The 20,139-nt window shown below is 40.4% G+C and overlaps 1 protein-coding gene across 9 annotated transcripts in view; it reads right to left on the reverse strand.

Moving 5' to 3' along the window:
• The window catches only part of UTRN (utrophin), a gene marked incomplete at its 3' end in the record, with an annotated part of 1,040,500 nt that overhangs the window by 36,796 nt on the left and 983,565 nt on the right, over nucleotides 1–20,139 (reverse strand). For 7 of the 9 annotated variants that reach the window (XM_082249947.1, XM_082249941.1, XM_082249943.1 and 4 more), the window contains 4 exons: nucleotides 16,098–16,234; nucleotides 13,359–13,397; nucleotides 12,844–12,909; nucleotides 5,309–5,374 (listed from right to left, as the gene is read on the reverse strand). In XM_082249947.1, the coding sequence (XP_082106073.1) occupies nucleotides 5,309–5,374; nucleotides 12,844–12,909; nucleotides 13,359–13,397; nucleotides 16,098–16,234 (308 nt within the window). Of the gene's footprint in view, nucleotides 1–5,308; nucleotides 5,375–12,843; nucleotides 12,910–13,358; nucleotides 13,398–16,093; nucleotides 16,235–20,139 lie in introns of those variants that run through there. The other 2 variants (XM_082249944.1, XM_082249945.1) reach the window with 1 other exon arrangement.

Genomic DNA, 20,139 nt, shown 5'->3' on the forward strand with positions numbered 1-20,139 from the left:
AGTGAGTACACCCCTCACATTTGTGTAAATATTTTATTATATCTTTTCATGTGACAACACTAAAGAAATTACACTTTGCTACAATGTAAAGTAGTGGGTGTACAGCTTGCATAACAGTGTAATTTTGCTGTCCCCTCAATATAACTCAACACACAGTCATTAATGTCTAAACCATTGTTAACAAAAGTGAGTACACCCCTAAGTGAAAATGTCCAAATTGGGCCCAATTAGCCATTTTCCCTCCCTGGTGTCATGTGACTCGTTAGTGGTACAAGGTCTCAGGTGTGAATGGGGGGCAGGTGTGTTAAATTTGGTGTTATCGCTCTCATTCTCTCATACTGGTCACTGGAAGTTCAACACGGCACCTCATGGCAAAGAACTCTCTGAGGATCTGAAAAAAAGAATTGTTGCTCTACATAAAGATGACCTAGGCTATAAGAAAATTGCCAAAACCCTGAAACTCAGCTGCAGAATGGTGGCCAAGACCATACAGCGGTTTAACAGGACAGGTTCCACTCTAAAACAGGCCTTGCTATGGTCGACCAAAGAGGTTGAGTGCACATGCTCAGCGTCATATCCAGAGATTGTCTTTGAGAAATAGACGTATGAGTGCTGCCAGCATTGCTGCAGAGGTTGAAGGGGTGGGAGGTCAGCCTGTCAGTGCTCAGACCATATGCCACACTGCATCAGATTGGTCTGCATGCCTGTAATCCCAGAAGGAAGCCTCTTCTAAAGATGATGCACAAGAAAGCCCACAAACAGTTTGCTGAAGACAAGCAGACTGTGGACATGGATTACTGGAACCATGTCCTGTGTAAAATAATGGTGGCCACCTAAAATATTGACACTTTGGGCCCAATTTGGACATTTTCCCTTATGGGGTGTACTCACTTTTGTTGCCAGCAGTTTAGACATTATTGGCGGTGTGTTGAGTTATTTTGAGCAGACAGCAAATGTACACTGTTATACAAGCTGTACACTCACTACTTTACATTGTAGCAAAGTGTCATTTCTTCAGTGTTGTCACATGAAAAGAAATCATAAAATATTTTCAAAAATGTGAGGGGTGTACTCACTTTTGTGAGATACTGTATACACACACACATCTAGAATGTTCATTTATATTTGAAGTGTAAATCTAAGCTACTGTGCCTCTCGTTGCCAGACTCAGGAGATCTGGAAGGAGATTTGGTGATGTCATTACTGTGCTGATAGGGATTTACCGGCTTCTGCATCATATTTAATGCGGATCTATGATTCTCCACACCTCCTGCTGGTTCCCAAATTTTCCCAAAGTTTTCGGGGGGGGGGGGCAGTTCTTTTGGAGGTACAGTTTTTACATTTTAAGTCTTCATTTAAGTGTAGGAAAAACAGTAATGTAGTGATTTGCTGCCCTCGTAAGGCCTTGGTTCAAAATACACAGGGACACTATCATCATGCTTATTTGGCTAATGAGCTTCCACCTCAACTGCCACTAGTGTGCTTGTCTGATCATCCTAAATAGACATCTACTGTAAAATTCACCATATAGGGATTGAAGAGAATTCATTGTTTCCTGTAATTACTAGGTTTGCACAAACACATAATCATCAACCTATGCAACCTTCTTCACAAAGCACCACGTTTGATTGTGTCTTTTATGATGAGTAGTGTACGGGTAATTGATATCGGAAAATACGTTTTTGTAAATAATAATTAGCTACAGATCATTAGCACACATTAAGAGTCGGTTCACACTATGGCAACACGACTCTGCACTACTTCAGGAGGCGACTTGTCAGTCCCGTGCACCGCGACTTCGGCGCGACTTGCACAGACTTCATATAATGAATGTCTATGCAAGTCGCTCCTGAGGTTGCCCCGAAGTAGTACAGGACCATTTTTCTAAGTCGGAGCAACTTGTGTCGCTCCTATTAGAACGGGTCCTGTAGCAGTCAATGGGCTGACAAGTCGTCTGACAAGTCTGACAAGTCGCTCTAGTGTGAATCGAGTCTAAGTATTCTAGCACCTTACATTGTATCAACCTCAAAAAGTAGGGCTCACCAGACTAAAAACATAGTTAGATTCAGATGCTGTGTTGTGAAAGTGAGTGCAGTTCTGTTCATTAAATACAGGCTATGGCAAGCATTCTGTCCTAACCTGTTTTTAACACACATTAAGACTGTACATTTAAACAGGTTTTGTTTTGTAACGCACTGTACTGCAACATAGTGAAATCAATGGACCAAATAGATTTGTATGACAATTGCAGTGGTTTCCCCAGGGTAACTAACCAAGTTATACCACTGGGAACCATTAAGATGTAAACAAAGGCTCAATGAGCGTTATAGCTGCAGAACAAATATTGTTCTAGTCAGAAGGCATAATTTACAGCTGCTATGGGGGGCTGAGTAATCATTTAGAGAACAATTATCATATCCTTCATCTTCTACCGAACAGACCTACTGACAGCAGTTATATCATAAAAACTCTCTCTGACTGTGTTGAGATATCTGCCACTATTCTGTTTTCACTTGGCATTAAGGTGAGAGCAAAGCCATTGTTCCTGTGCATGGTCTGACTGAAGCTACTAATAAATGTTAAAGGTCATTAGGCATAAAGTAAGCTTGTTCAGGTTGTTTCACAATAAAGGTCTTTTAGTACAGTAAATCCCTTACATACAAACCTTCAAGTTGCAAACTTTCAAAGATACGAATGTGCATTCTCATGTCCAATTACATAAGTTAGTTCATGTGTCTGACATACATTGTCACCTGTGTGCATCCTCTACAAGTGGTTGTGCTTTTGTGAACTTTACTGTACAGTACTGTATAGAATACAATAGTACAGTATAATTATTAATGTGAAAAGTACTGTATTATAAACCTATTACAGTATAGTACTTTATTGCCGATTGTGTCAGTTATTGGACTTACTAACAAATTGGACTTTTAAGCACTCTCTCAGAACGGAACTCGTTAATATGTAGGGGACTTACTGTACTGTTCATTGATAAATATATAAACATTGTTATCAAAACTTATCATTTTTTTTTTGTATTGAGGGCTTATTCACACTATTGTGCTGACACAAGGCATAGCAATGTGAATTGGTGCAATGTGGTGTCATTTATTTTGAATGGCTCTCTAAAACAGTGTTTCTCAACCTTTTTTCAGTCAAGGCACCCTTTAAAAATGATGGGCAGTCTTGAGACACCCTTTAAAAATTATGGACAGTGTTGAGGCACCTCATTCTAAAATGTAAAAGCTATTCTAATAGTTTTACATAATACATCAACTTCCACAAGTCCACGTAGGACACCCAAGGTTAGAGGTGATTTATTCTTTCAAAGCAAATATACTTTTGCAAACTGGTACTGACTAGTATTCAAATGTTTCTCTTCTCCCTCAGTTTTTCTCCATCATTTACCTAATGTGACCCCAATGCTGATAGAGAGGGGCAGGGCAGGGTCAAACAAGGATGCTATGCAGGCAACTGACATCCTCCTTATCAACTGATGATGCCATTGGTCGTTAGGATGCTGGAAGGTTTTAATGGTGCACAATGAAAACCTATGACTTAGTGTAACTAAAAAGGCAGCCTTCATCCACATACCGGCTTGTACACAATTTTTGGGCAATTTTTAGGCATTTTGCCAAGGCACCCTGGTTGAAAAGGCTGCTCTAACATACCTTGTGGACATGCACTGCCAAAAATGCTACATTTGCCTTTTTTTACTACGTTTTGGTAAGTTAAACAACCCAATGAAATAAATAACCACACAAAAACACAAGTTAGTGTGCAGAAAAGTATATGTGTGCTGACTCAATGTGTGCAATAGTAAGCACGGGCCCTTCAGGGAGGAGATATTCCTCAACGTGGAAGAGCTTTTATTCACTTTATATCACAAAAGATTTGGGATAGAAATATGTATTCACACAAACCATTCTATAAAGGGACATACAAATAAAGAACTCCAGCAAACAGCTAAATACAATTTTAAAAGTAGAAGTCCACCTTAACACTAAAATCCCTGCATCTACAGACATCCACATTCTAACACTAACCTATGAAGCTTTGTAAAGAAGAAATCAGTATACATACCTTTTTCACAGCGGATCCGACCCGATCCCACGCTGACTCGTCAGCCGTGGCTTCGCAGTGGAGGCGGGTGCAGAGGACACATCCAACATCGGAAGCCCCGTAGTAACTCTATGGGTAACATCACTCCCCATTATTTTCACAGCCATTGATGGCTGTGTCCTCTGCAGAGCTTCCACCGCTGGAGATCGGATCATCTTCAAAAAAGGTATGTAAACTGATTTCTTCTTTACAGGGCTAGATAGGTTAGTGTTAGATTGTGGATGTCTATAGATGCAGGGATTTTAGTCTTAGGGTGGACTTACACTTTAAATACAGATACCTCTTTTCCTATCCAAGTATCTGTTATTCTGTAGAGCCAACCCTTAACAAAAGTCAAGAATATCACTTATTTCCTAGTTCAACTTTACAATTCCTTTAGGTCACCTGTTGGTTTATTTGACGTAATGAATGATGTTAAAGCAGTATTAGAGCCGGTTCACACTGAGGCGACACGACTCCTTACTACTTTGGGGGCGACTTGTGCAGTCCCGTGCACCACGACTTCGGAGCGACTTGCAGGGACTTCACATAATGGAAGTCTATGCAAGTCGCTTCGAGTTCGCCCCGAAGTAGTACAGGACCCCTTTTCTAAGTCGGAGCGACTTGTGTCGCTCCTATTAGAACAGGTCTTGTAGCGGTCAATGGACCGCGAGGGAGCGCGACTTGTCAGGCTGACAAGTCGCCTGACAAGTCGCGCTGGTGTGAACCGACTCTAACAGCCAATACCAAAAATGTGTTGCAGCTTACCAATCATTAGATGCCATGGCTTCATTAGTTTTCATTTTTAGGATTTTTTCTCTCTGCACACTGCACCAAATTGCGTGGTTCTGCGGTATCATGAGATCTGGTGCCCGCAAACATAGTGCTAATGTATTGGCACCTGCAGCAGATCACTAAGGCATTGCATTTTGAACGCACAGAATGCGCCTTTCCTTCTCAGCATTTTGGTGTGACCAGGCCCTACAGATTTTTCATCTCCAGGAATATGATTTAAGGAACGTGTAATTACTGTGTACTGAAATACATTTCTGTTTATTTAGTTTATATTTTCAACATATTTAGAGTTTATAAGCTGTGTGCAGCTTTATTGTATAAATATTTTATAATTCGTTTTTGAGACCTACAATGTTTTAACCTTTTTTAATGGCTGATTACAATATTCTGCAACCTAACAGATATTACTCACATGCTTCCAGTGGCTGAGCTGCTGTCTGTGAACAAGGATCCATTAGTTCTTTCCATTTGTGCCAGCCTAGAAAAGGCAAGAAAAAAAAGATTGTGACTGTTCAAAAAAAACAATGAAAGAAGAAACCTTGTGCTTTTAAGTTCACTTAAAAAAATAAATAAATGCACTTTTTGTTTTTGCAGATAAAAAAATGGACATTTATTATTTCTTTCCTTTGGAGCCTGTAAACCTTGTGCCTTAAAGGCTAAGTTCACTTAAAAAAAATAAATAAATGCACATTTTTTTTTTTTTTTGCAGATAAAAAAATGGACATTTATTATTTTTTTTCCTTTGGAGCCTGTAAAGCAATGTCAGGCTACTGCAGGCTGTCAATATAGCTGTCTTCCTGTACCTCCCGTAAGGGCAGACAGTTGTTGATGAAGATCAATGAACTAGGAGAGTGTTCATCAGCGCCCACGCAGTTCATTGAGAACTTCAAGCTGTCTGCGCAGTGGAAGACAGTACTTGTAGTTCAATTTATTCACAGAACTCTGAATGAAGGACACAGCTGGGCAGAGAGGGTCCTCCGTCTGCTGTCACAATGGGGGATGGAGTCAGGGTGCAGGCAGGTGCTTTAATAGCATATTACGTGTTACACCGGTGTTATATGTAACATGTTACTAAAGGTGCATTTGTACTTTAACATGGCCCTATACAATCAGGCAGCCCATCCAAACACAAGCATAATTGAGAATAATTCAAAGTAATACAGATGGGGCTATAGGCCCTTGCTGCACTTGTGGACAGTACAGGGACAAGCAAAGTCATGTGACAGCTACATTACATACATGGACAGATGCACTTAACAGTGAACAAACTGAATTCCTTAACATCTAATTTCTGATACCTGAGCATATAACAGAGGTAAGGTGAAAAAATACCATGGTGGACAATTAGGTAAAAAAATAAATAATCTTACTTTGATGACAACTGACTTGCATATGGCTAGCAGGGGCATTGCAAGGATTACAAAATCCCCATGGCACCCCTTATTAAAATACTGAATGCCACAGTGCAGTGAGAATGGCCAAAATGTGGGCATGGTTCAGTAAACCCTGAAGTAAGCTTGCAAGCTAAAGCCATAGCCACCCTGTGACATGTATAGTATGATCATGTTCACCTGTCAGTTTTTCAGGTCGGCCTGATCAGGAACACTTTATAAATCTATGGGCAGCTAGATGTAAATGGACATGTGTCCGTTTACATCCGCTTACCTCTAAGGCTGTCCAGGTCTGCGGAATAAAAATGAAAAAGTTCTGCACACTTTTCATTTTTCCAGACCTAAACATGACAGATCGGAGATAGTTTGATATAAACGGATGCAAGTCCATTTTCATCTGGCTTTCTGGGAAAAGAGGACACGGAAGAGGACGCAGAAGAGGACGCGCTGGCTTCAGCTGCCCACATCCGAGATGGCAGCGCTGGAGAAGAAATTTTCAAGGTAAGTATTTCTTCTAAAAGGTAAGTGCGACCCGGAACAGTACAGAGGCTATCCATTATGGAATGTACTAGCCCTGACTGTCCCGGAGGTATTTTTAGCTAAATATCACCCCCGAGGCCGGAACTCCGCTTTAATGTGTTTCTCGTCCAAACTGTTTGCACTAGGTATATGTGAAAAAACTAACAAAAAACTGATTCGTTTATGTCCACTGAACGATTTATCTGTCATTACATGATGGCATGATTGTTTGCTCTCACGGCCGAGTGCTCGTTTTTCAAAAATGAGTTTGAACGATTTTTCGTTTAGTGTATGGCCAGCATAAGTTTGGATAGGAACAAATCTCTTAAATTAAATCAGATACACATGTCCACAAGTATTGTCCTAGTTTACAAGTACTGTAACCCAATTTAATGTTTTTTTGATTCAATTTAAGGCACAGACATATGACAAAAACGGATGCTTAAATTAGTAAAATGGTGACTCCAAGTCATACAATTTTCATTCAAAGGGGCATAAAACATAAAAGACTTGAAAGTGTTCTACAGTCAGATGCTTACAGACATGAAAGCAGATCTGCACCTTTAATTTTATTATTCCAGAACTGATGCTTTTCTGAGGCACTGGATGCCAATTATGTCTGAAGGAAGAGTCTTTGCTTTGAAGTAAACTTCAAGAATTTTTCGTTGATGAAAGACAAACAAATAAACTTCCTTTTTAATAAATATGTAAATAAGTGTTCCATTTCAGCTTTGTGAAACACATCAGCATTACCAGGCTGTGCACCCTTCTCCTATCTATTTCTCCTACTCACATTGGATAGGAGATGACATTGTTGTCAGAGATACACAAATAATAAATGTATACGCATGTTTTAAATCAAAGACTTTTTTGCTAATTTGCACATCTCAAACAAACTACAAGGTTTGGTGGAAAACTTTATGCAAGCTATTCACTCATTTTAGCAACTGCAGAAGCTTAGAAAAGTTGTTGGCACACCACATGACCTTTATCAATTTGCAAATAGCAAAGGCATGTAATAACGTATTTTTAAGAATTAGTGTTGTGCTGTAAATATGTGAACTATGAATTTCAAAATAAAATGTGTAATTGTGTGTCAGAATAATATGCAAACAAATAAATATCCAGCAAATTTCTTCATGAATCAACTGTGAATACACAAAAACAATCCACTTTTTTAACAAGTACAGAGTGCCGGGCACCCGCAGATCGGCTTCTGCTGTGAAAAATAACAGCAGAAGTGGCTCGCCAGCAGCGTGCGTGCCCTCTGCAGGTGGAAGTGCAGAATCATGTATATATACGTGATCAGACGCAGAGCTGATACTATAGGGCAGTCAGTAAGTGGTAAAGTAATGAGGATATCACTGAATCAGCAACCTGAGGCTTTGCTACTGATTTCACAGAAGCTCATACTGATCTCAGCTTAGAGAGGGAACAAATGGGCTACGTAGTGTAGGGTCCCTTTCTCATAAGGCGGCCTCCGCCAGGAGTTCGTCTACTCAGCGGGCAATCTGTCCACTGATCCCCTCTGAGCAGACAGGGTGGCTTGTCCTTGTCTGCTCTGACTTCCCATAGAGGACAGCGGACTGTCCTCTATGAGCGGTCAGATGTAAACAGACCACCTGTCCATTTACGCCCCATGGCCACCAGATCCAATCCACTAGATGGATGTTTTTAGCAGACAGGATCAGATTGGATGTTGGTGGGTGTCAACAAACACCTGTCTGTTGACACCTGCCACTCCACAAAGGGCAATAAAGAGTATGATTGGGTTTGCCTAGAAAAACTGACAGGCAGACCTGATTGGTCCACCCACCTAAAAGGAGCATAATACTGTTAAATACTTTGTTTAACCACTTCTGGACTGAAAGGATTTACCCTCTTATTGATCAGGCCATTTTTTGCGATACGGCACTGCGTTACTTTAACTGACAATTGCGTGGTCCTGCGATGCTGTACCCTAATAAAATTGATTTCCTCTTTTTCCCACAAATAGAGCTAGAGCTTTCTTTTGGTGGTATTTGATCACCTCTGCGATTTTTATTTTTTGCGCTATAAACAAAAAAAGAGCGACAATTTTGAAAAAAAAAATATATATTTTAGGTCAATTTGTATTCTGCTACATATTTTTGGTAAAAAAAAATCCAAATAAGTGTATATTGATTGGTTGGTGCAAAAGTTATTACGTCTACAAACTATGGATTTTAGACTAGTAATGGCAGCGATCAGCGATTTTTAGCGGGACTGCGACATTGCGGCAGACAGATTGGACACCTAACTGATATTTCTGACAATTTTGGGGGGACCAGTGACACTAAAAAAATATAAATAAAAAAATATAAATAAAAATATGCACTATTACTGTACTAATGACACTGGAAAAGAAGGGGTTAACACCAGTTGCGTTCAAAGGGTTAAATGTGTCCCTAGGGGGAGCTTTATAACTGTGGGGGGGGGGGGCTTGCTGCAAGAACACAGAGACCCGTGTTCCTAAATAAGAGGAAACCGCCATTCTGTCTCCACGAGGAGCGAACCCGGGTGAACGGCGGCAATCGCATTCGCCGGACCGGCTGATTAGCTTCCCCTGTGGTAAATGGGTGCGTGCATGCCACTAGCGGTCCCATGAAGCCATGTACAGTTACGTAGTTTTGCGAGACAGAGCCAACCTGCTGCAGTAAAACTACGGCAGCTGGTCAGCAAGCAGTTAACTAGGAATGAAGATGTGGTGTAGCAGAAAGAGTGCTGGAAATCAGATATATTAAAATCTGTGAATTTTTGAGAAATCTCCCTGTGGGGGCAGGACCAGGTAATGTGTAAGGTTAAACACTTTATTGCACCTCCAACAAAATCAGTAAAATCTGGGAATTGTTTATGAAGTATTGTATGCTCTGTGCCACCTAGATAGTATCTTGAAATTAGTTCAATGGTGTTGTGTTCAGACGTTAGGGCTAAATGTAGGATTTGGTATGATTGTTGTGGTGAAAAGGAGATTGTTTAAAGTGGTTGTAAACCCTTACATATACTCAGTGAAGTGTTTATCCTCGGGTGATACACAGAGATTAAACAGATCCTACATGTGTTGTACCTGTTTATCTGCAGTCTCCTCTTCCTTACATCCGTTAAAAGTTCTGAATTTTTAAAGCTTGTCTGAGTCAGCAAAAAGGGTGAAGAGAGCTGAAGTTACACTCCGCAGAGCTCAATCGCTGAGGAACTAAGCAGCAGACAGAAATGACACTAAAGCCCCATACACACGTAGCGATTGTCGGCCGTAAATATTCGGCCGCCAAACGATCGGCCGATTGTCGGCTTGTTAGTATGATGTTTCCGACAACCGACAGTGAATTTTCGGCCGAACACAATCTGGCGTGCAGACTTTAAAATTTTTGTTGGCCGTCACCAGAACGGCCGATTGTTCGCCAGTCAGTACAGAATTTAGCCGACAAACAGCAGATTAGCAAGACTGGGCATGCTCAGAAAAGAAAAAACACACGGAAAGTTAACCATCACATGACATCACTTCTGCAGTCGGCTGTTGTTGGCCGACAAAATTCGTGTGCAATCTTTAGCACTTTTCAGCCGACAGGACAGCACCGGACAAAAGACGGCCGATCGTTCGGCCGACATTCGGTACGTGTGTACGGGGCTTTAGTGGTTGATTTACTAAAACTGGAGATGGCAAAATCTGATGCAGCTGTGCACAATAGCCAATCAGCTTCCAGGTTTTCATGTCAAAGCTTAATTGAACAAGCTGACGTTAGAAGCTGATTGGCTACCATTCAAAGCTGCACCAGATTTTGCAATCTCCAGTTTTAGTAAATCAACCACAAAAGCCCTGTACACACGTACCGAATGTCGGCCGAACGATCGGCCGTCTTTTGTCCGGTGCCGTCCTGTCGGCTGAAAACTGCAAAAGACTGCACATGGAATTTTGTCGGCCAACAACAGCCGACTGCAGAAGTGATGTCATGTGATGGTTAACTTTCCGTGTGTTTTTTCTTTTCTGAGCATGCCCAGTCTTGCTAATTGGCTGTTTGTCGGCCGAATTCTGTACTGACTGGCGAACAATCGGCCGTTCTGGTGTTGGCCAACAAAAATTTTAATGCCTGCACAACAGATTATGTTCGGCCGAAAAGTCGCTGTCGGTTGTCGGAAGCATCATACTAACAAGCCGACAATCGGCCGATCGTTCGGCGGCCGAATATTTACGGCCGACAATCGCTACGTGTGTACGGGGCTTAAGTGTCATTTCTGTCTGCTGTCATTTCTTGTAAATGAACCCCTTTGTGCACTTAACTGAGACAAGTACTCACTATAGAGGGATATACTTTGTTCATATTTTTTCATGTTTGAGATTTACAACCACTTTAAGTCTTGCTCCCTTTTGATTAGAAAAGGGGCATTTATAATCCTTTTTAGGTGGAGAGAGAGAGAGAGAGAGAGAGAGTAAATAATGGCGAGGGAGTGCCTAATGGGGTTCTGATCGGAACAGGACACAATAGTTTAAGTGGAATATCATTAAATACTTTTACTGGACATCCTAAAAAAGTGGATTGTTTTGAATATTCAGCTTAACACAGTTGATTAATGAATCAATTAATCACTTTGTTCGATTTCTATTTGATTACATATTTTCTGATACACAAGCTTTTATTTTGGAAAGTATTCATAGTTCACATAATTAAAGGGATAGCACAACACTAATTCTGAAACATATGTTTGAGTGCAGCTTTCCTTTTCCTTTTTTTTTTATGGTATCCACGCAGTATTCAGCTTTTTAAAATTCATGGTCTAATGAAGGCTGATCTCTTATTTGTTGATATGTGTTGGTGTGTATCATCAATATTTGAATTGTTTTACTAAATAAGCAGACAGGGCTTTCATTAGAAGCAATAATAAGGGTAGCAGTAGTACAAATATGGTGAATTAAAGCATAGGCTCCCTTTTTAGAAAAAAATAATAAACATACACTTTTTTGCAGGTAAAAAAATGTGTATTTGTTTTTCAGAGCCCTATGCGGCCACGTTTGTTACACAGTGTGACAGCTAGCGGGGAAGGTTCCCCCGCTAGCTGTCAGAATGGGGAAGCGGGGGGAGCAGGGACTGGTGCATCTGTAACATGTTCCACCTTGAATATGGTTGTAACAAGTAACATGTTACAAAATGTGAACTTATCCTTTAAATGATACATTTTTACTAAGTGTTCACTTTGTAATATGAAAATACACATACATTCTTTATTTCTTTAGTACAGTGGTCTCCAAACTGCAGTCCGGGGGACGGATATGGCCCTTGGCTGGCCTTTATCTGGCCCTGGGAGTACTATTCCACCAACTGACACCATCAATGGAGCACTATTTCTCCCACTGACACCATAAATGGGATACTATTCTTCCATTGATACCAGCAATGGGGAACTATTCCTAGCACAGACACCAAAACAACAGGTGCACTATTCCTTCCATTCAAACCAATGAAGGGGCATTGTTAATGCTCACTCATGCTGGGGCATTTTCTGCTACCACTGGTCACAGCCTGGCCCCCCTAAAGTCTAAAGAACATTAAACTGGCCCTTCACGAAACGTTAGAAAGTTTGGATACCCCTGCTTTAGTAAATCACCCCCTTGTCTATTGCTACCAGTTAGCATAAAAAATAATGAAAAAATGATAACTAATGCTGAAACTGACAATCACCATACAGTATTCATAATATGATAGGTATACATTTATAAGATTGTGAAGGGGTAGTAATATATGGAACATAAATTACAAAAGTGCGCTAAACAAAATGATGAGAACACAAATGTTCATATGAAGTGTCTGCTGTGCATATGAACATTTGTGTTCTCATCATTTTGTTTAGCGCACTTTTGTAATTTATGTTCCATATATCAATTTTTTTTGCAGTGCTGCTTTCACCTTTTTTTTCCTGCCACTAGGTTCGCGCACCTATTTTCCTCATATACATTTATAAGACCATATATGCTCAAATTGTTTTACTCTATAAGCATGCCTTCTAAATAAGATGCATGGCTACTTACCTGCTGGCATATTGCTCTATTCTGGAATGTGTATCATCATCAAATAGTTCTGGAGATTGCAATGGACTAAAAATTAATTGAAAGAAAAAGTTATAAAAGCAACAACAAAAAAAACACTTAAGAGCTGTTGTACACATGTGCTTATTGTGTTCCTATTTGCATTCAATTTTCATTACAGTGGATTAGACACCTCTGGGATAGTAATATTTGGGGGTTGGAGTCGGTGCCAAACAAGTTCTGTTGACTTTAGCTACTGACTTGCATTTAGATCACACCCCAAATCCTGTTCACTGATTTTGTGCCTCTCATATTGTTTTAGGTATCACATTTGCTGTGTTCATTCAGTTTTACCTGGCCCGAGGAAAAATCGACAGACTGCAAATGGGACATAGGTAAATTGTACATTCAGCCCCTGTGTACACAAGCTCAAATAGAGATAGTGAATATTAGAACTCTATACCCAAATTTTATTATCTTAGACTTGAGCACTTTAAAATAGACATAGATATACTCACTCAAACTGGTCAGGCCACATGCTGATGAGTGTAATAGGGCTGTAAGGGAATAAGGAGGAGACCAAGAGAGAGACACTTTAATGCCATGTAAGCGACAGCAGAAAAACCACAAAGCCCATCCTTTCTTTCCCCTCAAGAGGCAAAAAAAGGTTCTGAAAGACCATAGCTCCTAAGCAAGATTCCTGGAGGGCTGCTATTAAAATATTTGCAGCAATGCAGCACATGTGCTTAGTATTTTCATTCTCCAGCAGTTCCATAAGAGAACGCTGCTATAAGTCTTTCACTTAATAAACGATTGTGCACCAGGAATTGCAGTGAGGTTCAACGGAGCTTGAAGCTAGGTTAGAAGAATCCGATTGTGCCAGAAATTAATAGCAGCACAGAACAACATAGAAAACAAGGAGCACATCCATAGAAATGACCTGAATAAAATATACTGTAGGCAATTGAAATACAGTAAATCAGACCTGTCACCATTCAATAGAAAGAAGATTCCCTCATAGCCCATTTCATAATGTACTACAAACGAAATGTTTATTTTGTTTAAAACTTAGCAGCTATATATATATATATGTTATATGTTATATGTTATATATATGTTATATATATATGTTCAAAATCAGATGAAATGCTAACATTTAACAGCATGTTATTTTACAACAAAAAACATTGTATCAAAGTATTAAGACGTTTAAACTAAAAAAGTTTAAAGTCAATGTAAAATCCAACCATGTGCTTTATTTGTACCCTCTACCCACAGCACAAAAGGAGAAGCTGTAATATTTGTAGCACAGGTAAAACAGTACAGATAAAGAAGATGATCAATTGTCACTTGCAAATCTGCTACTACAAATGTATTGTCTGACTGAAATCTGTGAAGGTTAGCGCTGGTTTTAGTTTCTCAATTTTCTAAAACTGGAATATTTGTACACATGATTACACCCTATGGCTTATAAATGTGACTCTGTCATTATAGAAATATGGGGGATGCCATTGCAAGCCTCTTTTGGAAAATTCTAGATGCCTGGCTGTCCCTGACATACTTCTATTTCAAACACAGACACAGAACAAGAATGCTTTAAATGAGTAACAGAACTATTTATTTATTTACCGTATATACTCGAGTATATACGGTAATTGTTCAAGATCATTGAAGCAGCCAACATGGGATGTTAAACCATCAGAATGAAAGCCAAAAAATTTGTATTTTCAAACTGAGGATTAGTTCAGAACTGGCAGCCTTCATTATTCTCTAATGACAGAGTTCCCTTAGGCCATGAGTGTATCTCAGGTAGTTTTGTATTGCTTGAAACAAGTTCTCACTTCTGAAAAAAGTATCTGAACATATGAATTACTTATCATAATCAGTAAGCAGCAAAGGTCTTAAAATGTCAATAAAGTGGAGTTCCAGGCATTTTATCAACCCCCCCCCACCTTATCCTCTGCTTCTGCAGTACCTCACCGCAGCGAGGTAAGTCATGCCTGGCCGTGCAATGGCTCTTGGAATATGACTGTCATCAATCCCAAAAGACAATGCGCCGCTGCCGCTTGTAGCATCGCTATGTTTATGTGTATGTGCGCGATGGGGAGTTGCATGCTGGGTAGCCAGCAGCACCATATCCCAGAAGGACATGTCAGTGGGTTTCAGCTGCCCACAGGATGGGAATGCTCTCGGTGGGGACAGCTAAGTAAGCATTTTAAAATAAAACACTTTTAAAAAACCTAAATTAGATAATAATTTTGCTTGATATAGTATTAGGTGAATACAAACAAGGGGTGTTTTTAAAGAAAAAAAAACACAAATATGCTGGAACTCCGCTTTAAAAGGTTTAAATGGTTAGTTTTATAATGTCAGTTTTAAAATAATTTTGTTCATAGGTAAAGTGATTCTAAACTCTGCTGGTGCACTCATGATAAGGCACACTGGCAGCCACTGTCTAACAAGAACAATGTATTAAAGTGTTGGTATTAACTACCTTTTCAGAGCTTTTCTAGTGGAGGTCATGTGTCTTTTGTTCCCTTTCCCCAGCAGCATGACCAGGTGCACAGCCTACTGTCAAGGAAATCCCTGGTTACAACAGCCTGGGTTGGAGGCAGGGGTAAGCCAGACCTCGTCACATATTCTGTGATGTCGACTCAACTTTTTCAGGCCCCCCTGTGCCATGCATAGCTGAGTTGCGCTGTCAGTCATACATCTGATCCACCCATCAACACCTTTGTGCAGATCAGGTCCTTGACTGGCAGCTCCAATCAACTTTGCATGGCCTGAAAAAGCATAGGTGATGTCACAAGACATGTGACCCACTCCAGCTTACCCCTGCCTCCAACCTGTAGCCAGGGATTTCCTTCACCGTATGCTGTTTGTAGACACTGCGTACTTACATTGTAGGAGAGGAGCATGCACAGTGTGGTGGCAACAGTGCAGAGTCTGTCAGCCTGCAGATCGTTACCACCACACTATTGGTGATTTTAAAACGAAACAAAGGGCACAGACACAGAGCAATTTTTAGGAAGTGTTGCCCTTATATTTTTTGAGAGTTTAGTGACACTTTAATGTGGATCCATTTTTCTGGATAAAGGTAGCAAACTAGAAATGGCCGGGACCTTTCATGTAGACTTTTTGTTATAGTATAGGTTCATATTTTAGTCTTGATGTCACCTTCATATAAAGGAGGCATATGGTGACAAGAGAATTACACGCTTCCTAAAATAAAATAAAAAATGATGCGGCTGACTTACGTCTCCATGTTATCTCCTTCAAGAACAGTCTGGACTGGTAAGTAGCCTAATCTGGGATGCTTGTCATAGTACTTTTTGGAACGAAACTTATTTTTCAGCACCTTCGTAAAGTCTCGAACATCTTCTCCCGATGTTGTCTGAGGGCAGTAAGAAAATGGAATAAATACATCTCTATGAAACAGATGTAACCATTCAGTTAGTCTGGCTTGCTGCCACTTTACTTTGTGTCAGTGGGGACCTATTGGTCTAGATAGGTTTGGAATACTGAGCAATTTAAATAATGGAAACTTGGCAGGAGTTGTCCTCAAGCCAACCAGATTGACAGTGTTCTGCTAAATCTGCATAATAATTAACACAGAAATGTGACTTTTGAATAAAAAGTATGAAATTCTAAGATAGAGACAAACTCTGGCAGGAGCCCAATCCCAAAGAAGAAGAGCTAGTACAGATATTATACATTAAGTGTTTGTGACAGCACAGAGTCAAATTAAAATGTGCTAAGCAGAGACTTTGGATAACAAAAAGCTTACATTATACGGAAATAATGTTACAGCATATGTCACAATAACACCTTTTAATAGTGCAAATATAATTTTTCTGTATTTGTCACAGGTCATAAAGTGACGCTGTCACCACATGGTCCAAAGTAAGAAAAGCCCATGCTGTAAAAGAAGAACATGTATACTTACATTTCTATTGTCCCATGTCTTTAAACTGCACAGGTTTGCTGATCCCTGGCTGTGGCAGGCATTCAGCACTGCCAGGTTTGTGAAATACCTGCTCTCATGCCATACGCCATGGTTCCTCCCACCAGCTTGTACATCCTGTAGTGACATATGAGGCGGCAGGCATAACCAAAGCATGTGGCTAGATGAGCAGGTATTTCACATACCTAGAAGTACTGAATACCTGCAGCAGCCAGGGTTCAAGAAAGAGCTGAATTTGAAGCTGAACATGGGCTGCCAGAAAGGTAAGTAATGCATGATCTTTTTTTAACAGCGTTGGTTTTGCTTACTTTGGGCCCCATGGTGACAGGGTTCCTTAAAGAACTATAGGAACAAAGCAGATAATATTCCCTCTATTTTCACAGTTCTCTGTCTTGATATTGTCAACTATACAAATGAACATCAAGAACATATCCCAGCATTTCCGAAGCCAGCCAAAACCATCTAAGTGCCTGCTACATTGTGTTCTGGCGTCGCTAGGGGAGGGCGGGTCTGGCAGAGGAAATGCCCGAGCACGTTGTGTGATGTCAAGGCGCAAGGGAGCCGAGCAAAGCAACCGAAGCCCTGTGTGCAGGTCTGCGGGACGGTAGAAAGGCAAGCCGGCAGCGGGACTGTCAGTGCTGTTTGGACTGGAGGGATCACATGGCATGGAGAGAGACTGTCACTGTGACTCAGAAGGGGATGTGTCGTGTCGGTGATCTGTCGTCATCATCATCTGTGCTGCTGCACACTGCTGTCAGTGTCACTGTGAGAGTCAATTTCATGTATGTGTTGCTGCCCATTCTAATTTCTTGCCCTTTTGAGTTCTGTCCTTGAGCTACTTACTTAGTATATCGAACATAAAATAAGAAATATGTATATTGCCTTAATATCTACCTTAATCACATTGCTAATTGCATATTATTCTTGGTTGTAGCCTAAATACTGAAATTTGGACTTAAACTTTAATTTTGTAACTTTTGGAAATGCCAGTAAAAGCTTGGCTTTTACAGTAAATTTTGAGTGTTGTGTCAGTAAATTTCAATTTGGTAGGTTGGCAACACTGGTCAAGGAGGTGGTCTCATTGGACAATACAATGGCAGTTAGACTAAGCAAGCTTTAAAATGAGAAAAAGCAAATCAGGTGTGGACAAAGAAGTTTTTTTTGCTAACATAATAGCAGGTACTTTGAGTAACCTGCTCCTAAATTAGAGTATAATGAAAAAAAAAAAAAAAAAAGGGAACAACACTAATCCCCTGTGCAAACCTACAAAAATATAAAGTTATGTATATGTAACTAATACCCTGGGCAATATAACAAATAATATATGTGCAAAGAACACATTATTACTTAGTTCATGTGCAAAATTATCAAAAACAATATAACATTCTCCAATAAAGTGCAAAGTGCCTTGTAAAAGTAAAAACTTAAATAAATAAATAAAAAAAACACAATGCATATATACAGTATCTGACAAAATTGAGTACACCCCTCACATTTTTGTAAATATTTTATTATATCTTTTCATGTGACCACACTGAAGAAATGACACTTTGCTACAATGTAAAGTAGTGAGTGTATAGCTTGTGTAAATGTGCTGTCCCCTCACAAAAACTCAACGCACAGCCATTAATGTCTAAACCGCTGGCAACAAAAGTGAGTACACCTCAAAGTGAAAATGTCCAAATTGGGGCCAAAGTGTCAATAGTTTGTGTGGCCACCATTATTTTCCAGCACTGCCTTAACCCTCTTGGGCATGGAGTTCACCAGAGCTCCACAGGTTGCCACTGGAGTCCTGTTCCACTCCTCCATGATGACATCACTGAGCTGGTGCATGTTAGAGACCTTGCTCTACTCCACCTTCTGTTTGAGACTGCCCCACAGATGCTCAATAGGGTTTAGGTCTCGAGACATGCTTGGCCAGTCCATCACCTTTACCCTCAGCTTTTTTAGCAAGGCAGTAGTTGTCTTGGAGGTGTGTTTGGGGTCATTATCATGTTGGAATACTGCCCTGTGACCCAGACTCTGAAGGGAGGGGATCATGCTCTGCTTCAGTATGTCACAGTACATGTTGGCATTCATGGTTCCCTCAATGAACTGTAGCTCTCCAGTGTCAGCAGCACTCATGCAGCCCCAGACCATGACACTCCCAACCACCATGCTTGATTGTAGGCAAGACACACTTGTCTTTGTACTCCTTACCTGGTCTCATCAGACCGCAGGACATCTTTCCCTGGTGAAGAAAACACCCTTCACAACAGTTGGCCAGATCAAGAACACTATCCAGGAGGTAGGTGTATGTGTGTCAAAGTCAACAATCACGAGAAGACTTCACCAGAGTGAATACAGAGGGTTCACCACAAGATGTAAACCATTGGTGAGCCTCAAAAACAGGAAGGCCAGATTAGAGTTTGCCAAACAACATCTAAAAATGCCTATACAGTTCTGGAACAACATCCTATGGACAGATGAGACCAAGATCAACTTGTACCAGAGTGATGAGAAGAGAAGAGTATGGAGAAGGAAAGGAACTGCTCATGATCCATACCACCTCATCAGTGAAGCATGGTGTGGGCATGTATGGCTGCCAATGAAACTGGTTCTCTTGTATTTATTGATGATGTGACTGCTGACAAAAGCAGCAGGATGAATTCTGAAGTGTTTCGGGCAATATTATCTGCTCATAGTCAGCCAAGTGCTTCAGAAATCATTGGAAGGCGCTTCACAGTGCAGATGGACAATAACCCGAAGCATACTGCGAAAGCAACCAAAGAGTTTTTTAAGAGAAAGAAGTGGAATGTTATGCAATGGCCAAGTCAATCGCCTGACCTGAATCCGATTGAGCATGCATTTCACTTGCTGAAGACAAAACTGAAGGGAAAATGCCCCAAGAACAAGCAGGAACTAAAGACAGTTGTAGCAGAGGCCTAGCAGAGCATCCCTAGGGATGAAACCCAGCATCTGGTGATGTCTATGTGTTCCAGACTTCAGGCTGTAATTGACTGCAAAGGATTTGCAACCAAGTATTAAAAAGTGAAAGTTTGATTTAGGATTGTTAATCTGTCCCATTACTTTTGGTCCATTAAAAAGTGGGAGGCACATATACAAACTGTTGTAATTCCTACACCGTTCACCTGATTTGGCTGTAAATACCCTCAAATTAAAGCTGAACGTCTGAAGTTAAAGCACATCTTGTTTGTTTCATTTCAATCCATTGTGGTGGTGTATACAGCCAAAAAGATTAGAATTGTGTCGATGTCCCAATATTTATGGACCTGACTATATATATATATATATATATAATCATTTAAAAATGTGGTTTATTAAAATCACAATTG

Source organism: Pelophylax lessonae (assembly GCF_965119305.1).
Source record: "Pelophylax lessonae genome assembly, chromosome: 3".
NCBI lineage: Eukaryota > Metazoa > Chordata > Amphibia > Anura > Ranidae > Pelophylax > Pelophylax lessonae.